The sequence below is a fragment of the Solenopsis invicta genome, chromosome 13 (genome assembly GCF_016802725.1).
Source record: "Solenopsis invicta isolate M01_SB chromosome 13, UNIL_Sinv_3.0, whole genome shotgun sequence".
Lineage (NCBI taxonomy): Eukaryota > Metazoa > Arthropoda > Insecta > Hymenoptera > Formicidae > Solenopsis > Solenopsis invicta.
The window spans coordinates 13,345,856-13,373,244 of record NC_052676.1 but is presented as its reverse complement, the minus strand read 5'-3'; the positions used below and the strand labels follow the sequence as shown (position 1 = coordinate 13,373,244).

At 40.7% G+C, this 27,389-nt stretch overlaps 1 protein-coding gene and 1 non-coding gene across 2 annotated transcripts in view; both read left to right on the top strand.

Moving 5' to 3' along the window:
- LOC120359412 (fatty acid synthase-like) overlaps window positions 1–15,378 on the top strand; it is a 44,541-nt gene extending 29,163 nt beyond the window's left edge. The window contains exons 3-4 of the mRNA XM_039456806.1: window positions 13,917–14,148; window positions 15,202–15,378. Coding sequence (XP_039312740.1) covers window positions 13,917–14,148; window positions 15,202–15,224 — 255 coding nt within the window. The 3' untranslated portion in view covers window positions 15,225–15,378. The remainder of the gene's footprint in view (window positions 1–13,916; window positions 14,149–15,201) is intronic.
- Window positions 15,379–16,296: 918 nt separating this feature from the next.
- LOC105204773 overlaps window positions 16,297–27,389 on the top strand; it is a 43,575-nt gene continuing 32,482 nt past the window's right edge. The window contains exons 1-5 of the transcript XR_005576174.1: window positions 16,297–16,493; window positions 19,208–19,501; window positions 20,753–20,960; window positions 23,575–23,732; window positions 26,038–26,355. This is a non-coding gene — a transcript (fatty acid synthase). The remainder of the gene's footprint in view (window positions 16,494–19,207; window positions 19,502–20,752; window positions 20,961–23,574; window positions 23,733–26,037; window positions 26,356–27,389) is intronic.

Sequence of the window (27,389 nt, the reverse complement as noted above, 5' to 3'; positions counted from 1 at the left end):
CTTTCCGGATTTATTCTTTCTCTTTGGTGTAGATTCAATTGACATCAATGGCGCAATCACGTATTTATACTTGTATCCTCTGTTGCCCCGTAGTCGACTCTGCGCGGTGAAATTTTTTCTATGTACGTTTGTAGCCAACAATATGCTCTTGTACTTTTGCAAATCGTCCTCCTTATAGAGAAAATCATCGGGCAATCTTTTAAAAATCAACTCATAAAGACCGGGTGTGCCAACGTATCGCACGCCGTCGATAATGATGTTATCATCGATGTCCACGTCAAACTTTTTATTACCAAGCATCATTTCGTCCCTGTCGAGACGAACGCCATATATGGTGTCTATACTTTTCTCCGATCCACCACCACCGCTGAGGAACTCGCCGATGTACTTTTGACCGAGCGGACCCAAATGTTGCGACAACGTTTTTCGACCTTCCAACGTTTGCATCTGATGTTGAACAGTTGTTCCGAATGAATCGTCTGTGGTTTCGAAGACATCCTCGAGAACCTTATTCGTTCATTTTGCCGCTCCAATCGTAGGTGTTTTCGTCGACGGTCCTGGCGATTCTATCATTGTAGAATGAAGCACAGGTGAATCCAACGCGACGTTAGAACGTTTCCTTTCTCCCGATGGTAATTTTGAATATTTGTGAGATGCTCCATCATCGTCGTCGTCGTCGTTGTCGTCGTCGTTATCCCTGTGTTTTTTCTTAGTATGTTTCGACTTTTCCTCTTTGATATCTTTAACCTCTTTCTTAATCGGCTGGGATTCCTCAACAATCTGTTTCAGAGGTTCAACGATAGGCTTGAAACGTCTCTCCATAGCGATCTCTTCCTCAATTCGACCAGTTTTCAGAGCGCGATGTTTCTTGCGGATCGCCTCGCTCGTTTTTTCAATCTCCATCGCGAGTTTTTCGCGATTACGCACATTAGCCATGATGAACGTCTCTGTTCAAGATATCGAGAACAACTAATCGTTTCACGGTACCGCGAACTTGTTAAATCCTTTTCTGTATCGTCCATTAGTGAGCGAACTATCCTTGTCTATCACTAGAAATCCGTACTCACGCTGCCAACAAGCACGACATAATGCGCAAAATTCGTCGTACGACATGTCGTTGTTCACGTGATCGTTGTAAATATGTTTCAGGTTAGTACCATCCTGTTTAAACAGGATTAGGAGATTGGCATTATCGCGTATCAGATGTTTCGGTATCCTCGCGTACGTTTGACACAGCAGTAAAAGCAGTCGACATTCGAATGACGACCCATCGAAAAGTATTCTCTGATCGCATCCTGCTTATCGCATGCAACGTCGTCGAAGACAAAGATCGAATTCGGACGCGACTCGCTCGGCGGAACGACATCGCTGTTATTTGAGAATGTAAAGTATCCGATTTCATCGATCGATGTCAACAGATTTTCGAGATATCGATATTTTGGTTGCATTAGCGACTTGGAATAAATATAAACATTTTCAAAACGTACACCGTGCGGACTTTCGAGCAGGCTTATAAGAACATTAGTCTTGCCGCACGAGGATGGCCCCGCAATTATAGCGCGGATGGTACTCGGCAACAATTCACCGTGCTTCCTCAACGGCGCGCTGCCCCCAATCATTTGCAATTTTTCGTCACAGTTTGTGACGCGTATCGTACGCGACTGCCGCACGAATTTCATGATTCACACTAAACTCGCGTGACACGTCGAGCGCCTATTTATAGGCGCGCGGAACCGCGAGTTGCTCAGTAGTAAAAATATTTCTCACGCTGTCACATCCCTGTGATATTTTAGATTTGAGCGCTGAGCAGTTGGAATATATACCGAAAGTCGTATTGTTACACGTATACGGCAACTACGTCGATCACGTGTGGGACAGGCTTCCGAAGCATATAAGAGCGGACCCGGAGGTTGGAACGTATCGTCGCTGCGACGAGCATCACAATCAGCCGTGGCAGAGAACGCACATTGACGGTCCCGCGCCGAGAATTAAAGATTGCGGCGAATGTCAGCGTCGAGCAAAGGTTGCGTCGGAGGTCTGCTGAATCGAGCGATAAACGCGCTTCCTTTCGAATTACATATTCCCGGCTATCAATTTTGCGGTCCGGGCACTCGGTTGAAGAAACGATTAGCTAGAGGCGACAGAGGCGTAAATCCATTGGACGCGGCGTGCCGCGAACACGATATTGCGTACTCTCTTAGCAACAAACTCGTCGATAGACACGCGGCGGATAAGGTGCTCGCCGATAAAGCGCTGGGACGCGTCATCGCAGGAGATTCGACTATCGGCGAAAAAGCCGCCGCTGCAGCCGTTTGGACAGCGATGAAGGCCAAGACCAAGATCGGCATGGGTATGAAGGCGAGAAAGAAGAAAGCAACGACAAAGAAAACGATGAAAAAACGAATACTTCCGTCGGCGAAACGAGGCGGTGTGTTACCGATCCTGCCAATGTTAGGCGTGCTCGGATCTTTAATCGGTGGTGCAGCCGGTGTAGCGAAAGCGGTAAACAACAGCAAAGCCGCGCGACGTCAGCTCGAAGAGCTGCAACGTCACAATCGCGCAATGGAACAAGGTCGTGGGCTTTATCTTGTTCCGTACAAGCATGGACGAGGATTGTATCTTGGACCATATAAACGCGGACAAGGAGTATCGGCGAAGAAAAAAAAAACGTCGAAAAAACGGTAAAAATACCCGAGGGAGTGACCACCGATGTGCAATTAAACTGTCTGGCGAAACGTATGCGCATACCATATTTTAGAGGAGTGTACATGCGTAATGCTTTACCGACCAGTGGCGTACGAAGAAACGAAAGCGGTATTGTCAATCTAGACGATATCGCGGGCCCTGGGACTCATTGGGTCGCATACGTAAAAAGGAGCAACCGCGTAATTTATTTCGATAGTTTTGGTAATCTTCGACCGCCTCGAGAACTGGTGCGATATTTCGGAAGCAATGTTACGATTGAGTACAATCGAACGTCCTATCAGACGTACGATCAAAGTTTCTGCGGACAAATGTGCTTGCGGTTTCTTCAGACTGTCGACCTTTAAAAGACCGACGAGATACCGCAAAGTCTCAGTATTCGTCGAGCGCTTTTTCCATCATGTCGTTTACCCTAACGCTGAGCGGAAAGAGCAACGTTCTCGCTGCAAATTACTCTCCGGCGATAGATTTAACCGATGCCGAATACGAACTCGGTCTAACGCTTTTTGAAACTTACAACACGATACCGAACGTGAACGCCTCGAACAATAAATTCTATTTCGGCAAAGACGATGCGGAGATTACGATACCCGAAGGATCGTACGAGCTGCCGGCCATAAACAAATTTTTGAAACGCGCAATTTCGCAGAAACGTCCACGACGCAACGCACCCGATACCGGTGACGTTGTCCGCGGCGATATCGGCGTGTTCAATGATGACAACGAGGAAGAAGAGTTCCCGATAGTGATTCGCGCAAATTATAACACAATGAAGTGCGAGATTAAATGTTCATACACAATAAACTTTAATAAACCAAACAGCATTGGATCGCTGCTGGGATTCTCGAAGCGCGTACTGCAACCGCGTAGATGGTATGAATCGGACCAGTCGATCAACATAATTAACGTAAATATAATTCGTATTGAATGCAGTGTAACTGCAGGTGCATACAACAACGGTGCGCGTGTGCATACGATTCATGAATTTTCGCCGAGTGTGCCTTCAGGATATAAGCTCAGTGAAAAGCCAAATCAGATCATTTACCTTCCAGTAATCGTACGGAGCATTACGACTCTCACCATACGAGTTGTCGATCAAAACGGACGATTGTTGGACTTTCGCGGAGAAGAGATTACAGTTAGGTTGCACGTTCGAAAGCGAGCGTGACACATGAGATGCTTGTGTTGAGTGGAGCCGAGCGCGCACGGAGAGATATCGCATTCTTTACAAGGACGGTGACATCATCGATTGATAATCCGACTCGGTCAACTGAGAAGAAAAAGCTCAGCGCATCAAACGTTAAATTTTTACAATCACTGGGATTCGCGGTACGAAAATCTTAAAAATGACTGATATTCTAAACGTCAGAGACGAGCCGATCTTTGACGATCGAATCGTCAAGATTGAAACCCACGCTTATTCGCCGTATGCAAACACAACGTACGGGCACAGCGATGAGATAAGAATACCCATACAACAACAAGATTTGTATACATTGCCGTACGAGAGTTTCCTATACGTCGAGGGGAGAATTACGAAACAGAATAGACCTGAAGGGGCCAGCGGTGACGTGGTATTGGGAAATAATTGTGTTGCGTTTATGTTCGACGAGATAAGATACGAGTTGAACGGCGTCGAAATTGATCGTAATAGAAACGTGGGCATAACCAGCACGCTGAAAAACTATGTAACGCTGTCATCCGACAAAAGCGTGATTCTGCGAAATGCCGGCTGGGAAACGCAGATGACTACCGCTGACGGGTATTTCAATTTCTGTGTCCCGCTCTACGTGCTGTTGGGATTCTGCGAAGATTATAAACGCATAGTGATCAATGCTCGTCACGAGTTGATCTTGATACGAGCGCGCAACGATAACAATTGTCTGAAGGGTAATTCGGCGTTGGAGCCCGTTCTCGAGTTGTTTAAAATTCAGTGGCGAATGCCGCATGTGCTCTTGAGTGATATAAATAATTTTCGATGCTGCGCACTTTGGAGAGCGGACGATATCTCAGCATGGCTTTTCGCTCGTGGGATCTTTACGAGTATCCACTATTGCAATGCACTACCAAGCATTCGTGGGCTATCAAGACCGCTACTCAGCTCGAGAAACCGCGTTACGTCATTTTCGCTATGCAAACCGGCCGAAAAAATAACATGTCTGAGGACACGAGCCGATTCGACCATTGCAATTTGACCAACGTGAAACTTTATCTGAATTCTGAATCTTATCCCTACATCGAAATGGATCTTGATTTTACCAAAAACAAATGGGCTATTCTATACGAGATGTACGCGCGTTTCTGCAAAAACTACCTCGGATACGAGTATCTCGAGCCGAATCTCACCGTCACCAACTTTCTAAACAGAAGTCCGTTCTGCATAATTGATTGCAGTCGGCAAGTCGAATCGATTAAGAGCGCAACCGTTGACGTGCGAATAGAATTCGAAACTAAAGATAACGTGCCGGAGAACACCGGCGCATATGCACTCATAATATACGATCGCGTGATTCAATATAACCCGTTGACAAACATTGTGCGCAAAATCACCTAATTCTGCGCATATATATTATACGATACATCGACATGAACCACAGTCTTCGTTTCGACCGCGACATGTCCGTGCCGACGTTCGTGGATCTGCAAGGTTTTCCCCTTGGACGATTGAGAGGTTTCATCGTAAAAGAATTTGCGGCGTTAAGAGGGGGAAACGTTCTCGCGCATTATATCTTTGACAGTCCCCAGCCATGGGATTGGTTGATGAAATCTGAAAGATCCTGTGCTTCCTGGCTCACTGCCTGTCATCATGGACTAAGATGGGGCACCGACGGGGTGGTTCCGTACCGGAAAGCGAGACAAGTGATTACGACTGCAGTACTGGGTGCTGAAAATCCTGACGACAAGGAGATTGTGTACGTCAAAGCGCACGAGAAACGAGAATGGCTGGGAGAATTACTTCTGGACAGTCGACGAGAATACGCATACATCGAGAGACTGGATGTGGATTACGAAGACGTGGATAATTTAAATAATCTAGATGATGCTAATACTTTTCATCAATGTGGACAACACCGTACGAATAAACATTGTGCAATGCAAAATGTATTCAAACTTTTCAATTGGTGGACACAATTACATGAATAAACATATGTAATATACGAGATACGTTTTATTCCTTTCCCTCCATTACATCAACGTTATTTTATGTTTTGTTCATTTCATTTACATTCTTATACGTTTCTTTCACGTTGTTAGAGCGCGAAAAAACGTGTTGTAACACGTTCGTGTGATAACAAAGAAATTATAAGAGGAACTTCCCCTTTTCCTTCTTAAAAAAGTTCCAGAAACGTTAATCGCAAAAAGCGTCACAATTTGCAATCCGTATTACATCAGGCGGCGGTGTCGGTAAAAAGGCAACGATATATATTGCATTAATCAGCATACAGTTGCGTCTACTCTCAAAAGTATTGAATGACGGTCAAAGATTAAGATGAAACGTACGCCGCAATTGTAAATACGCGCTGCGACGGAGGACGCTCTCGCACAGCCCTTTGTTCCTCAGTCGTAGCCGTGCTCTCAATCCGTGAGGTACTTCGCCGCAAGTGAGTGATCTTAAGTGCGTAATATAAAGTAATAATAATAAATATGGAATTTGAAGAAGAATCAATGCAGGAGTACCTGCACAATCTCTTCTCCCACTTTCCCAACGATATTCTACGCGAAGTGCTTGAAACAGCACAAGCTGTCCTGAACGGACATCCCCCTCCTCCTCCTCCTGTATACAATGAGGAAAGCGAGGAAGAAGAGGAAAGCGAGGAAGAAGAGGAAGCTGAAGAAGAGAAAGCTGAAGAAGAAGAGGAAGGAGCCCAACTTTACGCAAATAACCTCTACGAGATCTTCTCTTTTCTACCAGATTTTATATTAATACATATAATTTCAACGGTACAACTCATCCTCCACGAGGAGGAGGGGGAAGAGGACTATTAGTGGTGGTGGCGGGAAGGAGGACAAAGACGAAAGACGAAAGACATAATTAGTGGTGGTGGCGGTGGTGGAGTGGTGGTGGGGTGGTGGTGGTGGCGGCGGCGGGGTGGCGGCGGCGGCAGAAAGGTGACGGCGGGCCGCTGCGCTATCGATGGGGGTGGAGGCAAGTGAAGAAGGTGAGTCTCAAAAATATTTTTATATATATATCCTTTGTCTCGCGCGGCGGTGGCGGCGGCGACAAAGGACAGTTCCGCGAATAATCACCGCGAATTTCAAGGGTGACGTCAGGCCCGCGATATTGCCCTGCGGTGACGTCAGGCCCGCGAATTATATATATTATGTCGGTTCTAACTCGGAAGCAATGAGGGTCCCCCCCCCCTATCTACTTACATAAACAAATAACGGTTATCTACATAAATAGATAACGGTTATCACTGTTTATGTAAACAGATAAGGGTAAGTCCCGCCGCACCTACATTTTCCCTCGCGCACCTCACCCCCCCCTCGTTGCTCCGTAGTTAGAACCGGCATAGTCATACTACTTACGTAAAACTATCTTTGTTGCGGACGCGATTTAAAAAATCTCGTGATGTCCGCGTACGCCGGCTTCGCTTAGTAAAGCGCCAAAGATGCTGTGCGTGTCAAACGACACGTCGAGATTCAGCCGAGTTGATCGTCAGAAGGACCGTGATGCCAATTGAGCACGGTCGCGCTCTGGCTCATACCGTCGTATCGAGACGAGCACCGAAGTTATCCTTTCAGTCTCAATATCAGCAGGGTCAGAAGGCGTAGTCGTCCAAGAAGAACTCTCGCATAATTTGCCGATCGGACGCTTGTACTCGGACGACGCCGTTTTGACAGTCACAACGCGAACCAAATCGTCGAGACCCGGGTGACACCGCACAACGCGGCCGAGCTCCCACTTGCAAGGGGGCTGTGGGTTGCGAAGCAAAACCAGCTGCCCCACCCGAAGGTTCGGCTGCTGACGTCGCCATTTTTCCCGTTGCTGCAGCGTGTTAATATAGTCGCTCTGCCACAACTTCCAAATGCGCTCAGTGAGCTGCCGAACCAGCTGCCACCGAGATAGGCGATTCTCTTTTACCTGCAGCAGGGACGGTTCCGGACTCGCGTTGAGCGCAGCTCCAATGAGAAAGTGCCCTGGAGTCAGCGGATCAAAAGAGTCAATCGAATCGAAGAGCGGCGCTATCGGTCTGGAATTGAGGCATGCCTCGATATTGCAAAGGAGCGTGCAAAACTCCTCGAATGTCAGCGTGTGCGCTCCCACCACTCGGCAAATATGGTATTTTACGCTTCTCACACCAGCCTCCCATAAGCCGCCGAAATGAGGGGCAGAAGGAGGCAGAAAATGCCACTCGACATTGTCCGAGGCCGTCTTGTTCAAGAAGGTGGGATCGCGAAGTGCCGCCCGAAACGCGGCGGCCAGCTCGCGATCAGCTCCGACGAAGGTGGTCCCGTTGTCGGAATACATCGACGTCGGGAGACCCCTTCGAGCCACAAATCGCGAGTAGGCCCCCAAAAATGCCGGAGTGGCATATCCTTCGACCAACTCTAGATGTATCGCGCGCGTTGCTAGACACACGAATATGGCGATATATGCTTTTCGGGAAGTTACTCCGCGGCCAGACCTTGCTTTGATAAGTATCGGACCGGCGTAATCCACTCCGCTGTGAAGAAATGCACGCGCGGGAGGAGAGACTCTTACTTGAGGGAGGGTCCCCATTTGCTGTGTCGGGACGGCAGCTCGCTCGCGAGTGCACGCCACACACTGATGGATGACCGCTCTGACTGCACTGCGAGCTCGGATTACCCAGAAATTTCGCCGTAAGGTAGCCAACGTAAGCTGAATGCCGGCGTGGAGATATCTCATATGGATATCTTGTATGAGAAGTCGGACGAGGGGATGAGAAGCGAGGACGATCGGGTGCCTCGCGCGGGTCGGGATGGACGCCCGCGACAACCGCCCGCCAACACGAATTATTCTGTCTTCGTCCAAATACGGAGCGAGAGGCAGAAGTGTACTTTTCACCGGAAGTGCGTCTCCTTTTTGAAGCGCGGCCAGCTCGCTCGCGAATAGCGCCGATTGAATGGTTGTCACCCAAAATTTCGTCGCACGCCGAAGCTCGCGGACTGTCAGGGACGAAGGAGTCTCAACGTTCTCAGCCGGTACAGCCCCATGTCCGCGAGCACGCGAGATAAATCGCATGACGTATGCGGTAATGCGCATTAGCCTCGACCAAGACGAGTAGCGCGCGGCGAGGTCCCACACTCCACTGTCGTCCGGCATCGCGACGAGAGCACACGTCCTCAGATTATGCTCCATTGAGGTCTCAGGGGGGGGACCGACAATCATGGGCCACTCGGAGCTCGGAAGCCTAAGCCACGCCGGACCATGCCACCACAGGGGATGTGATGCGAGCCGGTGTCCGGGAATTCCGCGAGACGCGCAGTCGGCGGAGTTATCGGTGGTAGGCAGGTGCCGCCAAATAGCGGAGGGAAGTCGGGTCTGAATTTCCGCGACGCGATTGGCAACGAACGTTCGCTACCTCGATGGATGTTGTGCAATCCACGCAAGGACGACCGTAGAATCCGTCCAGCAGTAGCACGGAACCTCCGGAACATGAAGAGACGCGATCACGAAGTTCATCAATCTGGAGAGCAGTACCGCCGCTGCGAGCTCCAAGCGTGGAACACTCAGTGTTTTGACGGGCGCGACCTTGGACTTTCCGACGAGGAGCATCGAAGAGACCTCGCCGGAGATCGAAAGGATCCGCAGATAAACTACGGTTGCATACGCCTGGGAGGACGCGTCCGCGAATCTGTGCAGCTCGTAAGCCGTCGTCTCCGATCCGCGTCGTACCCATCGATCCAGCTGAAGGCCGTCAAGCGCCAGAAGCGACGCTCGAACAACCTCCCATTCCTTCGCAAGGTCGGCGGGAAATTGGTCATCCCAATCGAGCCGCGATTGCCATAGTCGTTGAAGAAATAATTTTGCCGTAATTGTGACCGGAGCACTCCATCCCAGCGGATCGAAAATCCGCGCGACATTCGAGAGAATCGATCTCTTCGTTATCGAGACAGAGGGAGGACAGGATACGCGGAACTTAAACACGTCCTCTGCGGGATGCCAGCAGATTCCGAGGACTTTCACCTTCTCGCCAGGTTGCAGGTCTTTGCTGCAGGCCAGGCCGTGGTCGCGGTCGTCAATGTCGCTCAGAAGAGCCGACGAATTGCTGGACCACTTGCGCAAATTGAATTGGCCATAGCGGAGTAACGAGCACACTTGGTCGCGCACCTGTCGAAGAAGAGGGACATCGTCGGCGCCGAACAGGACGTCGTCAACATACATGTTATCCGTCAGGACCGGGACGGCTAAGAATGGGACGGAAAAGAATGTCCTTCGTTGCGAACTAACTGGCGCAGCACTCGCAGCGCTAAAAACGGCGCCGACGCTGTGCCATACGTCACGGTCAGGAGCTGATAATCCTGCACGCGCTCCGTCTTACCGTCCATCCATAAGATGCGCTGATAATCGACGTCACGCGAATCAACGACGATCTGCCTATACATCTTGGCGACGTCGGCCGAGTGCACGTAGCGAAACTGTCGCCATCGCATTACAACCGCCGCCAGATCCGTCTGCAATTTCGGTCCGGGAAGCAGATGGTCATTGAGCGATTTCCCGCTCGACGTAAGACTCGACGCATTGAATACCACGCGCAAATGCGTGGTCGCACTGCCGTCGCGAAAGACGGGATGGTGGGGGATATACACGCACTGAGAAGACTCTGAGAGGGGCAATGCTTTTCGCATGTGTCCCAGCGCTTCGTATTCCCGCATGAAATTTGAATATTCTTGTTTGAGAGCGGCGTTAACTTTAAAACGTCGAAATAAACCTTTTAAGCATCGTTCAGCGATATCGCGAGACCGACCGACAGTGATGGGAGGACCACTCTTGAATGGAAGGCGCACAGTGTATCGGCCGTCGGAACAACGCGAATGAGTAGTAACAAAGTGATCCTCGCATCGTTGCTCTTCCGAGCTGAGCACAGTCTGTCGCGGAACCTCCTCGATCTCCCAAAATCTTCTCAATTCGCGATCGAGCGCAAGCGACGTTGAGTCCGAACAATGTTGAACAGTAATTGCTCGGCGGGCCGGATTCGACACCTGTGTAGGGCCGGATAAGGCCCATCCAAAAATAGTCTTCAACGCATAGGGCTGCCCGCGTGCTCCCCTCCGCATCTCGCCAAGAAATATCTCGCCATAGATATCGGCGCCGATGAGAAGCTCAATGGGATCAGAGTTAGTGAAATGCGGATCTGCTAACGCGAGATCCGCTAGATGGTCCCAGTTGAACTCAGCTCGATCGAGCCTCGACGAGTAATCAGCGAGAGACGGTAAGATTGACGCGATGACCGCTAGACGCGGCTCAGTTTGACGTGGCGGCAAGATTATAATATGAGCGGCAAACTTGCAGTTGCCGGCCTTGAGGCCTCCGATGGCTGAGAGCGACAATGGATCGCGGAAGCGACGCAGTCTTAAAGTTTGCGCGAGCCGGGCGGAAATGAAGGTGATTTCAGATCCCGTGTCGAGCAACGCTCGGACGTTTGCGTCGCGGCCCGCTGGTGAACGAACTGTAACGTGCTGTCGCCAGACTCACCGGAGCTCGAGGCGATAATTTGTTTGAGGCAACCAACGCGACCGCCTCGCGACCATCCCTCGTTTCCGCCGGCGGAGTCGGTTCAGTCGATGTTGCCGTTGTGGCAGCGCATGAGACCGAGTCAACATGGAGCAACGAATGATGCCGTTTCTGGCATTGACGACAAGTGTACTGACTTGGACATGAAGACAGAGCGTGTTTCGCACTGAGGCAATTAATGCACCTGTGGTGCTGCTTAATAAACTCCATGCGTTGACTCGGGTCCTTCTTAACAAATTGCGGACATTTAGTCAGGTAATGGAGCGCTTTACAGATCGGACACGAGACTTGAGACGTGGTGGCGGCGTTTATAGACGCGGATTTCGAAGACCGTGCGGGCCTGGCGGAGTTATGAGGCGTGAGTTCTTCCAAGGCTCGCACGCGCGCGGAGAGAAATCGATCTAAGTCTTCGTACCTCGGAATCGCGGACTCATCGCCTCCTTTCAATCGCCACGCTTTGTGCGTAGCGTGATCAAGCCGCTGAGTGACGAGATGCACTAAGACGTCACTCAAAATTTCGTCCGATGAACGGAGATTCCGAAGCGATGCAATAGCTCGATTGGCTTTATCCTGCAACTCGCGAAGTTCGATAGCTGATTCGCGCGTGACGCTCGGCAAGTTACACAGCGCGGAGACATGCACGCCGACCAATCGCCTTTTATTATCGTACCGCGAGACCAGCAATCGCCAAGCTACTTCAAAATTGTCTGCGGTGACTGGAACCGTTCGTATCGACTCAAGAGCACGCCCGGAGAGACTAGACGCTAAGTAATGCATGCGTGAAAATGGAGTTAACTCCTGGTTTTTAATTATGAGCGACGTGAATCGATCGCGAAAGCTCTCCCAATCCTCATGGTTTCCCGAGAACGGCGGTATATTGATAGGCGGTAAGTGCGACAAGGAAAGTAACGCAGACGGATTACCGTACGCCGGAGGACTTGCCAATGGTGTTGAGTTGAGAGGGGGCTCCAGCTCCTCGACGCATTCCGTCATGTAGTCCGCTGCCCTCTGGAAGATCTCCTCGTGATCGTCGAACTCCGTGTTGTCGAAGTAGCTGAGGCCCGTCCGTTTAGCCGTTGGAACTGCATGTAGCAGCGCAGCGTGGGAGGCCGCGCACAGTGACCAGGCTTCCTTCAATCCAGTTAATCGCGCTCGAATCAGCGCTGGCGTGTAGTTGTTCTTGCCAACCTTTTTGAAGTTCGAGAGCGCTCGAGCCACTGAGTGTAGCTGCATCTGCTGCGTGGCCAGTAATTGATCGGTCATGATGCATTCAGGTCTATGCCCCTGTGGTCACCTCTGAATGGTCGCTGAGCGCACACAATTCCTTAGATCCGGCTCGAAGGACCAACAATGTTGCGGACGCGATTTTAAAAATCTCGTGATGTCCGCGGACGCCGGCTTCGCTTAGTAAAGCGCCAAGGATGCTGTGCGTGTCAAACGACACGTCGAGATTCAGCCGAGTTGATCGTCAGAGGGACCGTGATGCCAATTGAGCACGGTCGCGCTCTGGCTCATACCGTCGTATCGAGACGAGCACCGAAGTTATCCTTTCAGTCTCAATATCAGCAGGGTCAGAAGGCGTAGTCGTCCAAGAAGAACTCTCGATTTGATGGAGTCAAACACTGATACTTTTATTTAGACTTTACAATGGGTTTTGTTACAAACTCCCGCTTCCGACACTCCGTGGCACTGTGGCGATGGAGCCGTGAGCCGTCGCGCTGCGCTTGAGTCAAAAGAGCGGTAACACTCGACCCGTGATTCCGAAGGTTCGATGTCGCTCGTTCTACGGTGCTCCGGTGAATCTCCCGACTATATCGCGCGTACTTCGGTGGTGCCCGAAAATCGGATCGAACAGGCCCCGTTGGAGGGGACGGGATTATTGGCGCAAAATTCTGTCCAAGGGTCAATATTGTTCTGACCTCGGTACGGAGAGATTAACGTGCTATTTTGAAAATAAGCACGCTTGACATATTAAGCTATGACATCTAATATCTAAACTTACAAACTAGTTGAACGAAAACAAGCTCCAATATTGATACAGTTATGTGTCCGCTTTTCCAGATTTTGAATTACGAACTGCCTGTTTCTCAACAATCTTATAAATAAAAAAATTATTAACTTGACTAAATTTTTCAAGAAAATTAAATTTTTTTAGTTCAATAACTTATGCATTTGACTTAAATATACATAATGCTTGAATTTCACTTTAAGCATTTATATATTTAACTTATATATACATAATGCTTGAATTTCACTTTAAGCATTTATATATTTAACTTATAACTATATATATATATATGATTTAATATATATATGATTTAATTTACGCAAATGCTGAAGAAATTCAATTAAGAAAAATTTAGTTCAGTGACAACAACTCTTCTTCAGTGTATATACTTAATATGTGCAAAATGTCTAAAAAAATGTATCTCAATATTTTTAAATATAGATATATAATTTATCAATTCTATATTTTAATATTATAATAATGTTAAAAAAATCGCATTACTAGTTGGCTGGATTACCATGGATTGGATGTAGCAAAAGTACTTTTGCATACAGAATTTCTCATTTGCTCGGCGTTACTGGACCATCATATAATATTGATAGTGCATGCAGCTCGAGTCAGTTTGCTATACATGAGGCTTATAGACATATTCGATCCGGAGACTGTGATGCAGCTATTGTCGCTACTGTTAATCTATGTCTTCAACCTAACGTACAATTTGGATTTCATTGTCTTGGTATTTTTACTTTCAATATTGTAATCTTATACTGATAGGTACATACAAAACACATGTTTATTTATTTTCATCTATCAATCTGATAGTAATTAACTAATTATTATTGAAATAAAAAGCTTCGGCCAAAATATGAAAACAGAATATAAACGAAATACCTTGAAAGAATGCTAAAGTAACAGAAGAACTTTCTCGACGTCGGTTCTGCAGATCGCTGTAGACTATTTTTCAAGCAAGACTAGGACACGTATTACGCATTTGTTCGGAATCGATTCCGAACGGAATTATTCCGTTTTCCCTAGAAAACACAATAGAAATTTAGGAAAAAACGGAATAATTCCGATCGGAATCGATTCCGAATAAATGCGTAATACGTGCCCCAGCTATCGCTCTTTGTCCATTGCTTAGATCTATCTTTGTTTTTCGATTATTTTGCCATCTGCGAAAAGATCTATCAACTATTGTTGAAGACCATATTGCTCTGTTTTTGACAGTTTAGCTTCGTTGAGCAAAATATATATGTGGTAAGAACACATTAAGATATCTTTTTTGTTAGGTATTCAGTCGTAATTTCACGCGATCAGTGTTATTCGTGCATATTTTCTGAAGTGCGCTCTACTGACATTTTGTGCGTACGAGCTACACAACTTCTGTATTAAGGTAAAGATAACCTCAGGTGACAGGTATATGAGTGAATTTTTAATAATTTATAAATTTTTGTTCACTTTTCTTGTAAAATTGACTACAGCGCACTTTCTTTTTACGCGTATTTCAATTATAAAAAAAATTTTTTGTGATTCTATAACGCCAATTCGAAGATATTTAGTGCACTGTATATGTCAATAATTCACGGTATTTTAGCATCCTCTTAAGGTCATAAGATCATAAAGATCATTAGGTCTTAATGCTAATAAATATGTATGTAATTTTTATATAATTTGAAAATTTATTGAACCCAATAGATTTCAGAAACATTTCTATTGCAACAGTTCATATCACAAGATTTTAGAAATATTTTTGTTGTAACATTTCATATATTTTATAAAATCTTTTCAGAAGTATTGCACATAAAATGTTAAGGAATATAACCTTTCTAAAAGCTGTCAATAATGCAGCTATATAGGTGGTCATTAAAGCAACTCGGAAAGTAAAAAGTATCACTTTTAGACAAGTGAAAAACATTTATACAATTCTTGTACAAAAATAAATAAAAAAATGCTTTATTATCTCATACGTTAAATGGTTGAGTCATGTCACTTTTCAATTTTATTTTCAAAGATAAAAAAGTCTGTAATGACAGACTTTTGATTGGTAAAAATCCTAATTCTATCTGAAACTATACACAACGTACGCATTAATACATATTTTATTTTGAGTCGACCACAATAAGATTATACTTTATGCACTCTTATGTACATATGTGTAAAAGTGTTAAGAAGTTAAAAAGCATTATGTTTTTAAACTAATTCAAACTGAATATCTTATCGATTACGTTTAATAAAAACTCAATCAATCCAGTTGTTCATGAGATTTGATAATCTCCCATAAAACATAGATCTTCAAGGAAAGATTTAAAGATGTTTAGAAAACTAAAGATATTCATACTATTTAAAGATGTTCCCAGAACGTTCTTTCAGGATAATATGTGCTGTATAAGCTCAGATACTCACAACTGGGTAGTTCGTGTATCTTGTATTTATAAATACATGAGTCAATCTTATATTGCGCACATATTTCGCGTAAGATGGTATCATCGAGTCTTTTAATTTGCCAAAGTATACTAAAATAGACTAAATACTTCTCGTACTTTTAACCAAATAAAAATTGAGAATTAAAGAATTTAATGGATTAATTAATAATTATAATATCGTTATTACATTTATTATATCCCATTTAATTTAATTTATTGAATTTAATTTATCCCTTCAGGAGTTTTGGCTTCTGATGGTTATTGTAAACCCTTTGATAAGGAAGGTACCGGATATATGCGCAGTGATACGGTTGCAGTAGTGTATTTGCAAAAGGCAAAGGACGCAAGAAGAGTATACGCAACCGTTGTATATAGTAAAACAAACTGCGATGGTTTTAAAGAAGAAGGTGTTACTTTCCCATCATTCGAAAAACAAAAAATGTTATTAGAAGAATTTTATGAGGAATGTGGCGTCTCGCCTGCCGAATTATCTTACATAGAGGCTCATGGAACTGGTACTCCTGCCGGTGATCCCGTAGAAGTTAAGTCCATTGACCATGCTGTGTGCAGTAAAAGGAAAACTCCTTAATTGATGGGTTCGGTAAAATCAAATCTTGGACACTCCGAACCAGCCAGTAGCCTTTGCCAAATTGCAAAAGTATATATATAATAAAATAATAAGTTTTATTTTGTATGTAATTACAGCAACTTATATTTGTATTATTATTAAACAATATCCTGATGAAAATTTTTCTCCGAGTGGGTAATAACTTTTGAATTCCGGTGTACAATCTGTTAAAAGTTCTTTGAGGTTCAATGAAGTCTGCGGAGTCTGTGAAGTCCGATAAAGTTCGATGAAGTCTATGTAGACCGGTGAAATCCGTCGAAGTCTTGAAGTTCGGTGTATAGCTTTATTTTCCGAGTAGTTACCTTCTCGTTACTTTTATAATTTTTGTACGAATTGGAACATTTTTCAAAAATACTTAGAAATTTTACTTCTTTTCTCAGGAATTTTTAATACATGTGAATTTTGAAATATTTTGAAATATCTCCCCTTACGAAAAAGACGAATGGATTAGGAATTGTAATCTCTGTGATTATTGTAATATTTTCCTGTAATCCATCCTGTGATAGTACAAAAAAACTACACAAATTTATTGTAATATTTACATATTATTGTAATATTTGTGTGTGGTTATTGTAGTATTTTTCTGTAGTTATTGTAGTATAAGATTTCTAGTTTGTGCGTTTTTTGTAAAAGGATCATCCCATAATTTCAAAAAAATACTTTAAACTTTTAGATTTTATAACATTTTTCAGAAATTATAGAATAAAAAAAAAGGAACTGTCACGGATGTCAGGCGCTAATTTGATTCTCCTTGAAATATGTTGTTAAATACGAAAATTTAAGAGACTCGTATTTTTTTTATATGGGCAGAATTTCATGTTTAAGGGATAAAACACCCCTTTGAAAACAAAAAAAACGGCAGAGGAGAAGAGGGTACTATGGCTGCTGTCGATAATATGGCTACTCCTATTATTTCCGTTATTAGGTGTATTCTAACAATTGCTTATGGAATTATTTGTTTACTATCCCGCCGTTTTTTAGTGATGCTAATATGCCAATAATGACTAACAATTGTTATGAGGCATTTTTACTTGTGAGCACTTTTAAATTTTTCTAAGGTACACTTTTAACCTTTAATAATATACATTTCCTCCTCTTAAACTTGAGTATACTATCACACGAATGTACATACACTCGAGTGTTTTTTTGTTATTTAACTTTTTATTCGGCCGTATACATTTTGAGTTATACAAAGTTAAAACAATAACAGGAAATTTTATTAATATGATTTTTTAAGCAAAATTTTTATATCAAAATATTTCTTGAATAAATCGATTGTTATTCTAAAAAGCAGTATTTAGAAACATTAAAGACATCATTTTATGCTTGTTGTTTAATGTTAAACAGGGATAAAATGATATTTTTAATAAAATTTTAAATGGTATTTTAAAAGTTTCTGAACAAGGAAAATTCTAAATTAGTAAAATTTTAAACAATGGAAAATTAAAAATATGTAATTTTGTAACAAGGTACTGTGTTTCTTTTAAACTAAACTAATTTTTTTTAATTATTTTTATGCATAGCTATATTATAACCACTTTTTTTCTTCCACCGATTATGCAGTGTATTAAATTTTTATAAGTCACTTCCTAAATAACAAATATTTTATTACTTTGAGTTTAAAATTTGTTAAACAACACTTTGAAAAATGTAATCGTTCAAGTTTCAATAGAAAATATTAATTATAAACAAAGTTATTTAATAAAATAAAAATGATTGCTATATTACTCTCTTATCCTCTATTTTTTTCGGGGCAAATATTGTCGAAAATATAAGAAATGAAAAAAAATTTTTTAATGAAAGTCGTACGGCTTAAAGCGTATTTTAAAGTTGTAAAAAAAACATTTTTTTTGTTTTGTTTAACAAAATATTCCCACCTAGAGGTTTTAAAAAAATTTGTTTTTTCAGCCAGCTTATTTTATTCCAAATCCAACCGTATATAACAAAAGTATCTTACGAAATATCATGTTTGAGAATTAATTATGATCGACTACGTATACGTGCTCATATGCGTAAGTTTCATTACTTCGAATTGTTGGACAATAAGACATAATTCACTAAATAAGGAAATTGTTGCGCCTATATAAGGAAATTCCGCCTATATAAAAAAATACGAGTTCCTTAAATTTTCATGTTTAACAACTTATTTCAAGGAAAATCAGATTGGCGCCGTACACCCGTGACAGTTTCCTTGTTAGAAATCTTAAAATATCTCATAATTAACATATATAAAAAATTCTGAGAAAAATGCAGATATTCTGAGTTTTGTCTGAGTATTTCTGAAAAATGTTCCAATTTATATATAAAATCTGAGAAAGCTTACAAAATTATATAGATATTTTGAAAAATTCTGAAAAAAAGTTATACAAAAGAATCTGAGAAAAATTTTTACCAGGTCGTCGGTTCATAGATTGTCCCGGTTCAAAAAGTTACAGAACTTCCAAACAACGCGCCAAGATAGTCAATCATGCTACTTTATTAGTGCCATTGCTTTTAATAGGATCCCTTAACATAATATACCGTTTGGAGTCACTCTATGGCCAATATTCATAGACAATTCTTATAATATTTAAGATTTCATTGATGTAGCAAGCATAACCATTTAAAAAATTCCATTTCTTTTGAACAAACAATGTAACCATATAATGATCATATAACGATTATTAGTTATGACTGCTTTAAGATCATTAATATATTAATCATTAATTTTTTTACTGCTTGTAAAGAGATATGATTTCTTAAAGGTATTAATTGCAATGGAAACTGGTATACTTGCGCCTGTAATACATTTTAATAGTCCACGAAAAGAGTTATCTGCTATTATCGAAGGAAGAATAAAGATTAACACGGAACCAACAGAATGGCAAGTGGGTTATGTAGCTATTAATTCCTTTGGATTTGGCGGCGGTAATTCTCACATATTACTAAAACCGAATCCTAAACAAAAAATTAACAATGGAGCACCGAATGATGACTTACCTAGGCTTGTAGCCGTATCTGGATGTACAGAGGAAGCAGTTAGAATTATTTTAGATGATGTAAGCCGATATTAGCTTATTTTATCTATATTTATCTTAGGGTTCTGTTTTTATGACATTTACTCTTTTGTGATATAAATATAAATACGAATACGAATACGAATACAAATATAAATATAAATTATCAAAAGAGTGAGGCCAAGTTTCTATAGGCAGTTAGCGCCTTTTTTTTAACCCTCAAAAATGAATTTAGTGTTTGGTTTGATCGATTGAGTTTTTCAAGCTTATTCAGAATATATAAATCTCTAGTTGATGCCATGCGCCGTTTCAGAGAAAATGTGCACCAAAGTTTCTATTTCGTGTCTCAACTTTTTAAGGCTTATTTTCTCTGGAATGGCAAATTGCATCAACTAGTGACCTACATATTCGGAATCAGCGTGAAAAAACTCATCCAAACGAGTTCACTTTCAAGGGTGAAAATAAGAAGACAATCTGTCTATAAAAACTTGGCATGCTAAGGAGAATGGGCCTCAAAAAATTGAGATTTTGTGAGATGGCGCCTCTATTACAGTGGCCCACAGACCAAAACATTGTTTTGGCAAAACAAATAGCAAAACAATCGACAATCGATTGCTCTGGGGGTGAGTACATTAAAAACAATCAATTTTCTGACCTCTGTTTGGTGCACATTTTCTCTGGAACGGTGCATGGTATCAACTAGAGACTTATATATTCGGAATCAGCGTAAAAAACTTTATCGATTAAACCAAACACCAAGTTTATTTTTGAGGGTTAAAAAAGGGGGCTAACCTTGGCCTCACCCTTTGTCACGGAGATATTAGTGACCATTATATCAATAAAAATTATAATATCATCTTCTTTAACTTTAGCTCCTCACATATGGGTCTGACAGACCTCATGTGAGTATTTATTTCTTATGATTTTGTGTAACACAAAAAAAGATTATAATTATTTGAGAGTAAAATATTTTTTATTCGGGTCTCGCTTATCGTCTTTATCACACTCTCAGGTATCAATTTTACATATTATGAGCTAAAAAATATGCTTTCTGTTCAGAGATATAGCAAAGTTAATCTTTTCGTTCAGAGATATAGCCAAAGTTACAGGGTCGCATAAACCCATAAGTAGGAAGGAAGATAACTAAACATATATGTGGGGAACTCTAAGATTAATAATAAAATTTATGAGAAATACTTATTGAATTATATAAAGCAATAATCTCTATCTTTATTTATACACAGTTATTCTAAGAAAAATGATGAATATAAATATACATTTTTATTAATGCAGTTACGAAGTCGACCAGTAGACACAGAGTACATATCTCTGCTACATCATATTCATAGCGCTAACATAGATGGCCATCATTTTAGAGGATATCTAATAACTGGATCTAAAACGTCTTGTAATACAATTAATAAAGTGGAACACTTTTTGCATGTAAGAAGGCCAATTTGTTTTATATTTTCTGGACTAGGATTTCAAAGGTCTCGAATAAGTAAGTAAATATATTTGATTAATTATTTTGAATGTTACAAAACATTAAGATATTTTAAAATTTATTTCTAAAAAGCTTCTTAAAATTCTAAATTTTAGTCCTGATTATTAATAGGACATTATTTTAAGATGTGTGTAAGATGTCTCATTTAAAATCATTTTAGAAATTTTAATGAAATAAAAATTTGTTACGCAAAGTGCATTAAAGAGAAAAAAAGCACGAAAACAGAGGATTTAATTGATTTTTTATTCTTCTGGTATGGAGTAAGCAGAAATGCGTCAATAAAAATCAAGAATTGAAAACAGTGCTTATCGCATTTTTTTATTTCCGAGGCCGGATTTATGAAATTGTGTCTCTATGGACTAAACTGATGAAAGAAAATTTGATATTTTAGAAAATTTGAAATGACTTTTAAAACGATTGGGTCTCGGGAATTAAAAATGCATTGTCTTCATTCTTGATTTTTTGACAGATAAACTGCCTTTTTGTTTGCAAATTGTATGTGAAACACTATTTGCTATCAATTATAATTGTTTAAAGAATTTTTTCTTGATTCACGCTTTTCCCATTATAAAATTAAAACCACAGAAAAAACGTTCTTATTATCTACTACTATTTTGGCAACGACGAAACTTATACAGGGTTTCAGAAATAGTTGGCTAAACCTTAAAAGCACATTTCTCTCATTGTAAGGATGAAAAAAAGTCATATAAACATGGGTTTGGAAATGCTTCCTTTCTAAGTTATAAATATTTTTAATTGACTTTAGAGAAATTGCTGGAAATGATTTCCTTCCGCATCAATGCATGCTTTGCATCGATTGTCGCATGGATTGTCGAAGACGTTCAAAAATTTCTGAAGTATTTCGTATTTTTTACACGCAGCGATAATATGATTTCGGAGTACTTCTACAGTAGCAATAGGATTATCATACACGAGAGTTTTAAGATATTTTTGACAATCTATGCGACGTCGATGCAAAGCATGCATTGATGCGGAAGGAAATCATTTCCAGCAATTTCTGTAAAATCTAAAAATGTTTATAACTTGGAAAAAAACCATTTCCAATTATATATTTACATGACTTTTTTCATTCCTACAATGAGTAAAATATACTCTTAAAGTTTGGCCAACTATTTCTGAAACACCCTGTACATGTTGAACATAAGGTTTTATACTAATTTGGCTGATATACATTCAATGTTACTTGCCTTTCTATAAGAAAGGGAACTTTTTAGCAAACTTATCGAATTTTTCTTTTACGTATATATACATTAGGTGTACAACTTTGTTTCCACCGTTTTTCTTTTCGACATTTGAGGCTTTATTGTAAAAAATTGGTTATACATTTACGATTCAAAATATCGTCTTTTGCGGGCCACTACATTCTCCCATCTTTTGGGCAGCGTATCCCGCGACGAATCCCGCGTCGAAAAAACTGGTCATTTTTTGAGGCGATCCACGTATCGTTCCAATGCTTGACTGCTTCATAAGATCGTAAGTGCTGGTCAGTCAGGCCATGTGCCATGATCGAAACAAGTAATAGTAAGAGGGAACAATGTCTGGAGAATACGGCGGGGGTAGGACTTCTTATTTTAACGTTTCCAAGTATGTTTTGATCGATTGTGCGACATGGGGTCGAACATTGTCATGCTGCAAAATTACTTTATCGTGTCTCTCATTGTATTGTGGCTGTTTGTCTTTTAATGCTCGGCTTAAACGCATTAATTGCTTTCGATACAGATCGCTTGTGATTGTTTCAGATTTTCAGCAGCTCATAATACACTACGCCGAGCTAGTCTCACCATAGCATGACCTTTAAACTGTGCATATTTGATTTGGTCTTCGACGTGGAAGCTTGGCCGGAAAGTCCCCATGATTTTCTACGCTTGAAGTTATTGTAGTAAACCCATTTTTTGTCCCCAGTCACAATACGATGCAGAAATCTTTTTCGTGCAGAAGCCTTTCACGCAACTGTTCACAAGCAAACAAACGCCGTTCAACGTCTCTCGGCTTCAAGTGGTACGGCACCCAATTTTCTTGTTTCTGAATCATTCCTATGGCTTTCATGCGTTTTGAAATAACACGTTGAGTCACTCCCAATGATCCTGTCAATTTTTCTTGTGTTTGACACAAGTCTTCATGAAGTAATACCTTCAATTCTGCATCTTTGAGAACCTTCTCTCTTCTATCGCCATGCCGATTCTCGATGTCAAAATCACCGTTCTTGAAGCGTTGAAACCACTCACAACACGTTTTTTCACTAATAGCGATATCGCCGTAAGTATTTGAGAACATCAGCCGCAGATTTTTTTATATTGAAGCAGTAAATTAAAACCTCCCGCAAATGACGACAATTTGGCTCGTAAACTGACATTTTCAATCGAGAATAACTTTACGATGCGGACATAAATTGCCTAATGTTTCTGGGGTTATGTTAACAAATGCCCAAGCTTATTGTATGACGTCTACATCTGTTTATTTCCACCACCACGTATATACCGCTAAAGTCATCTATTAAAAAACGGCGGAAGCAAAGTTGTACACCTAATATGTATATTGCTCGCATATGCGTTAGTACACAATATAAAAAAAAATTACGATATTTTAATAGGTGGAGCTCTAATGAAATGTTCAACGTTTGCTAAAGCAATTAACAAATGTAATACTGTTTTGAAACCTTATGGTATATACCTCACAGATATCTTGATAAATGAAAATAATATTTCCAAAAATATCGTGAATTTAATCTTAGGCCTTGTTGGACTACAGGTAAGGAAAACTTTGGTTTTTTGTAAATGCATTCTGTTTTTGATGATTACCCAAGCAGAACAGGAAGTCATCATGATGTCAAAGTGACTGCAAAATGGTCATTAAATTTACTTTTCCATCGATCTCGATTTACTTTCATGTCACTTTGACATTATTGGGACTCATTGTTCTGCTTGGGTAAGGGGATGGACCGACTCAATTACAAACATTTCTTCTTAAAGTAATTTTGTTAAATTGGGTTTACTGAATTAAAAATTCTTTACTTAGAGCACACATATTAATTTTGGATGAGAAGGTCAATAGCATGTCAATAACAAAAAATTTAAAAGTTACTTTAATAATTATTTATATGCACTCATCTACATCGTAGAGCTGTCCAGTCACGACAGTGTCAGGTTAATTTGACAGTTCTACAGGTTTCCTGGGCAAGATGAAATATTACCACTCTTCGGACAATGTGATAGAATAACACTAAATTATCGAGTCTTAAACCAAAAGCTTAGAAAAGAAGATATGTAATTATGATAAAATTATGTGCGTAAGTGTACGCGGAATATAAGTGCAGAATGGTAAACAGAACGCTTGTATCTATACTCGGTTCACTATAAGATTGTATCCAAGTGTATACGGACGGAATAGTGAAGAAAGCGTAGCGTGCTCACAATAATACTGTGTACTTAAATACTTGTATATGGCCCGCACTTATTGTTAAAGAATCGAACAGGTGAAATAATCTCTACATTTCAATGTTATTAAGACACAATTGTAATGTATTTAAATTACACAACTGATCTATTTACAAAATAGTTAAATCCATAATATAAACATACGAGAGTCATTTTTAAAGTAAGAACCGATTGTGTATCGCGTCCATGACGGCTGTTACGCGACGTCCGTTTAAGGTTAGCCACTCTTGATCAGTCCCTCACTATGCCTCTATTAAGTTTTACATCTCTGCCGATGTTGGTTATACTAATTTGTTATTGTTATACTAATTTGTTTGTCGCCATGTCAGTTAGTAATTCCGTTGATTGTGAAGTGCGCTCTGTTATTCATTGAGAATTATTGGACATCCACCATATAGCCCTGATTTAGCACCATCGGACTTTCATCTTTTTCCAAAACTTAAGGAATTTTTTGATGGAAAGCAATTGGAAAATGACCGATTAAAAAAAATTATTACTAACTGGTTTAGTAATAATTTCTGTCAGGCGGCAGAGTTCTTTGATGAGGGGATTCAAAAGCTGGTGTCACGACTTAATAAATGTTTAAATATTAATGGCGATTATGTTGAAAAGTGTAAAAATGTTCATATTTTAGGTTGTGATATAATTTACGTTCATAATTAAAGTTTCTCTTACTCCATTATAAAACGGTTCTTACTTTAAAAATGATCCTCGTATTTTTATTGAAGATTGTTTTTATAATTGAGTATTACAATAATAATGATACACAACGCAATAGTATAAAAAATAAAATTTTATGAATAAATAATTAAAGATTAAAAAAGAAGCATAAGAAACTTTATTACAAGTTAAATAATATAAAATAACAAAATAAATCTTATTTTCATAACACTATTACAAGAGTTTTTATGGATTAATAACAGAAAAATTAAAAATTATTATAAAATAAAAAAAACGTTTTAATCTGTCATGTTATAGTATTTGTTGAAAATAAAATAAACACAAACAAGAAACGTCGAGATATTCAATGTCCTTTTGCGAATTTAATTTATTAAATATGTAGCATTTCAGAATATTAATTTTGAATATTACTTCTGATTTCTAATTAATAATTAAAAAATTAATATGTCAAATCGATGCTCTTATGTTAGCCTATAAAGAAGCAAGTATGCGAACTTGAACGGAAAGTGTTCTTTTGTGGGGAAATATGGGCATAACGCGGACGAATTTTTGTCCGCGCTGAATATAATCTTGCAATGAATCGAGTATAAAATAGAAGATTAATTTTTGGGTGCCGTCATAGATGGCGTTAAAATCGAAGAATAAGGACAGATGATATATTCACATTCATGCGTATGCTGAACAAATAGTATTATTCTACTCATCTGGCCTTAGGGTTATCTCTTGTCCCCGCGTGCTGCTTGATTCTCGCTTAAAAAAAGAATTTTGCAATATAGACGTCGAGGAAGCTCGGTTTTAGGTCCAATATTCCCTTAATTTTTTATTAATATATTGCGTCATATACATAAAATAAACCAACAGTTCTTTTATAATATTAATTTTTGTTAAAAATAAAGATGATTTAAAATAAAAAAACATTTTCTTCACATGTTTTACAGATTGGAATAGTTGATCTTCTAACATCTATTGGTATTGTTCCCGACCTTATAATTGGTCATTCTATTGGTGAATTAATCTGTGGATACGCCGATGGATGTTTGACAGCTGAAGAAACGATTCTGTTGGCATATTTTATCGGTTTAGCGCTTTATGAATCAAAAATAATCAACGGTTCCATGGCAGAAATTAATCTCGATTATGAAACTATAAAAAATATGTGTCCTTTGGATATTGATGTAGCTTGTTACAATAGTTCATCTAATTTTATCGTGAGCGGGCCAACAGAATCTATGAGAACATTTCTTGCTGATCTACGGGTACATTATTATTTAAGCAACAATGCAGTACTTGAAATTAGTTGCACATTTCAGATCAATTTCTAAGATTAATGCCTCCTTTCCCTCACCATTATCATTCACGATTTGATAATCGAGCCGCCGATTGTGCATGTAACCTGTACCTCAAGAGTGTCCCGATGTGAAAAGTATACCAGAGTTATACCTTTCGTATGAAATGTGCAATTATTTCCGAGCACTGACATAATTAAAAAGTTGAATGAACTTATTAAGTGAAGTTCGACTATAATTGTGCTGTCTTGTCCGGATGGATATAGTGTAGTGTGCTTCTTAGCGCATCAACAAGAGATTTTAAGCTCGAAGAGCGCGCATGTGTCGCGCTACTGCCGTGCGCGGGGCCCCCGCCGCGTGTGCACTTCATGTCTTTATGACATTTCGATTAATGAGAAAAAATTGTGTTGATTTCTCTGTCCGGTATACGGAACTGGGATGTTCATACACACCTGAGACCTGAGTATGGATCTCATGGCCTTTCTTGATCCATCGAAATGGCTTTCGCTCGATTGTCGTCCTTATTTCTAGCGTTGACCCTTAAACTTTTTTCGTTACTTATGTTTTGCACCTCCTGGATCATTTGCCCTACCTGCACAGATAAAAAAAATGGAAGGGGCATGGGATCATAACGTTACTTTTGAGAAATACCTCGATACGCTGTGATAACTTGTCTTCCAAGTCCGCGAGATAATCCCTGGACTCAGATCTTTTTCTCTTTTTTGATTTTTGATTAGATTTACTCATCTGGTTACTATAGTTTACTACAAGGAAAGACCGAAAATCACCGCAATGCTACGCACAACAGGAAAACATTGAAACGCCCGCGCGGCGGGAGTCCCGCGCACGGCAGGCACATGCGCGCTTTTAGAACTTTAAAATCGCCTGTTGATGCTTGCGCTCAGGGGGGAAGGAGCTCACTGCACTGCATGAATCCGGACAAGACGTTGCATAATTAGTGCTCTGCAATTACGTATACAAGCGACATTGTGTAACACAGTGTA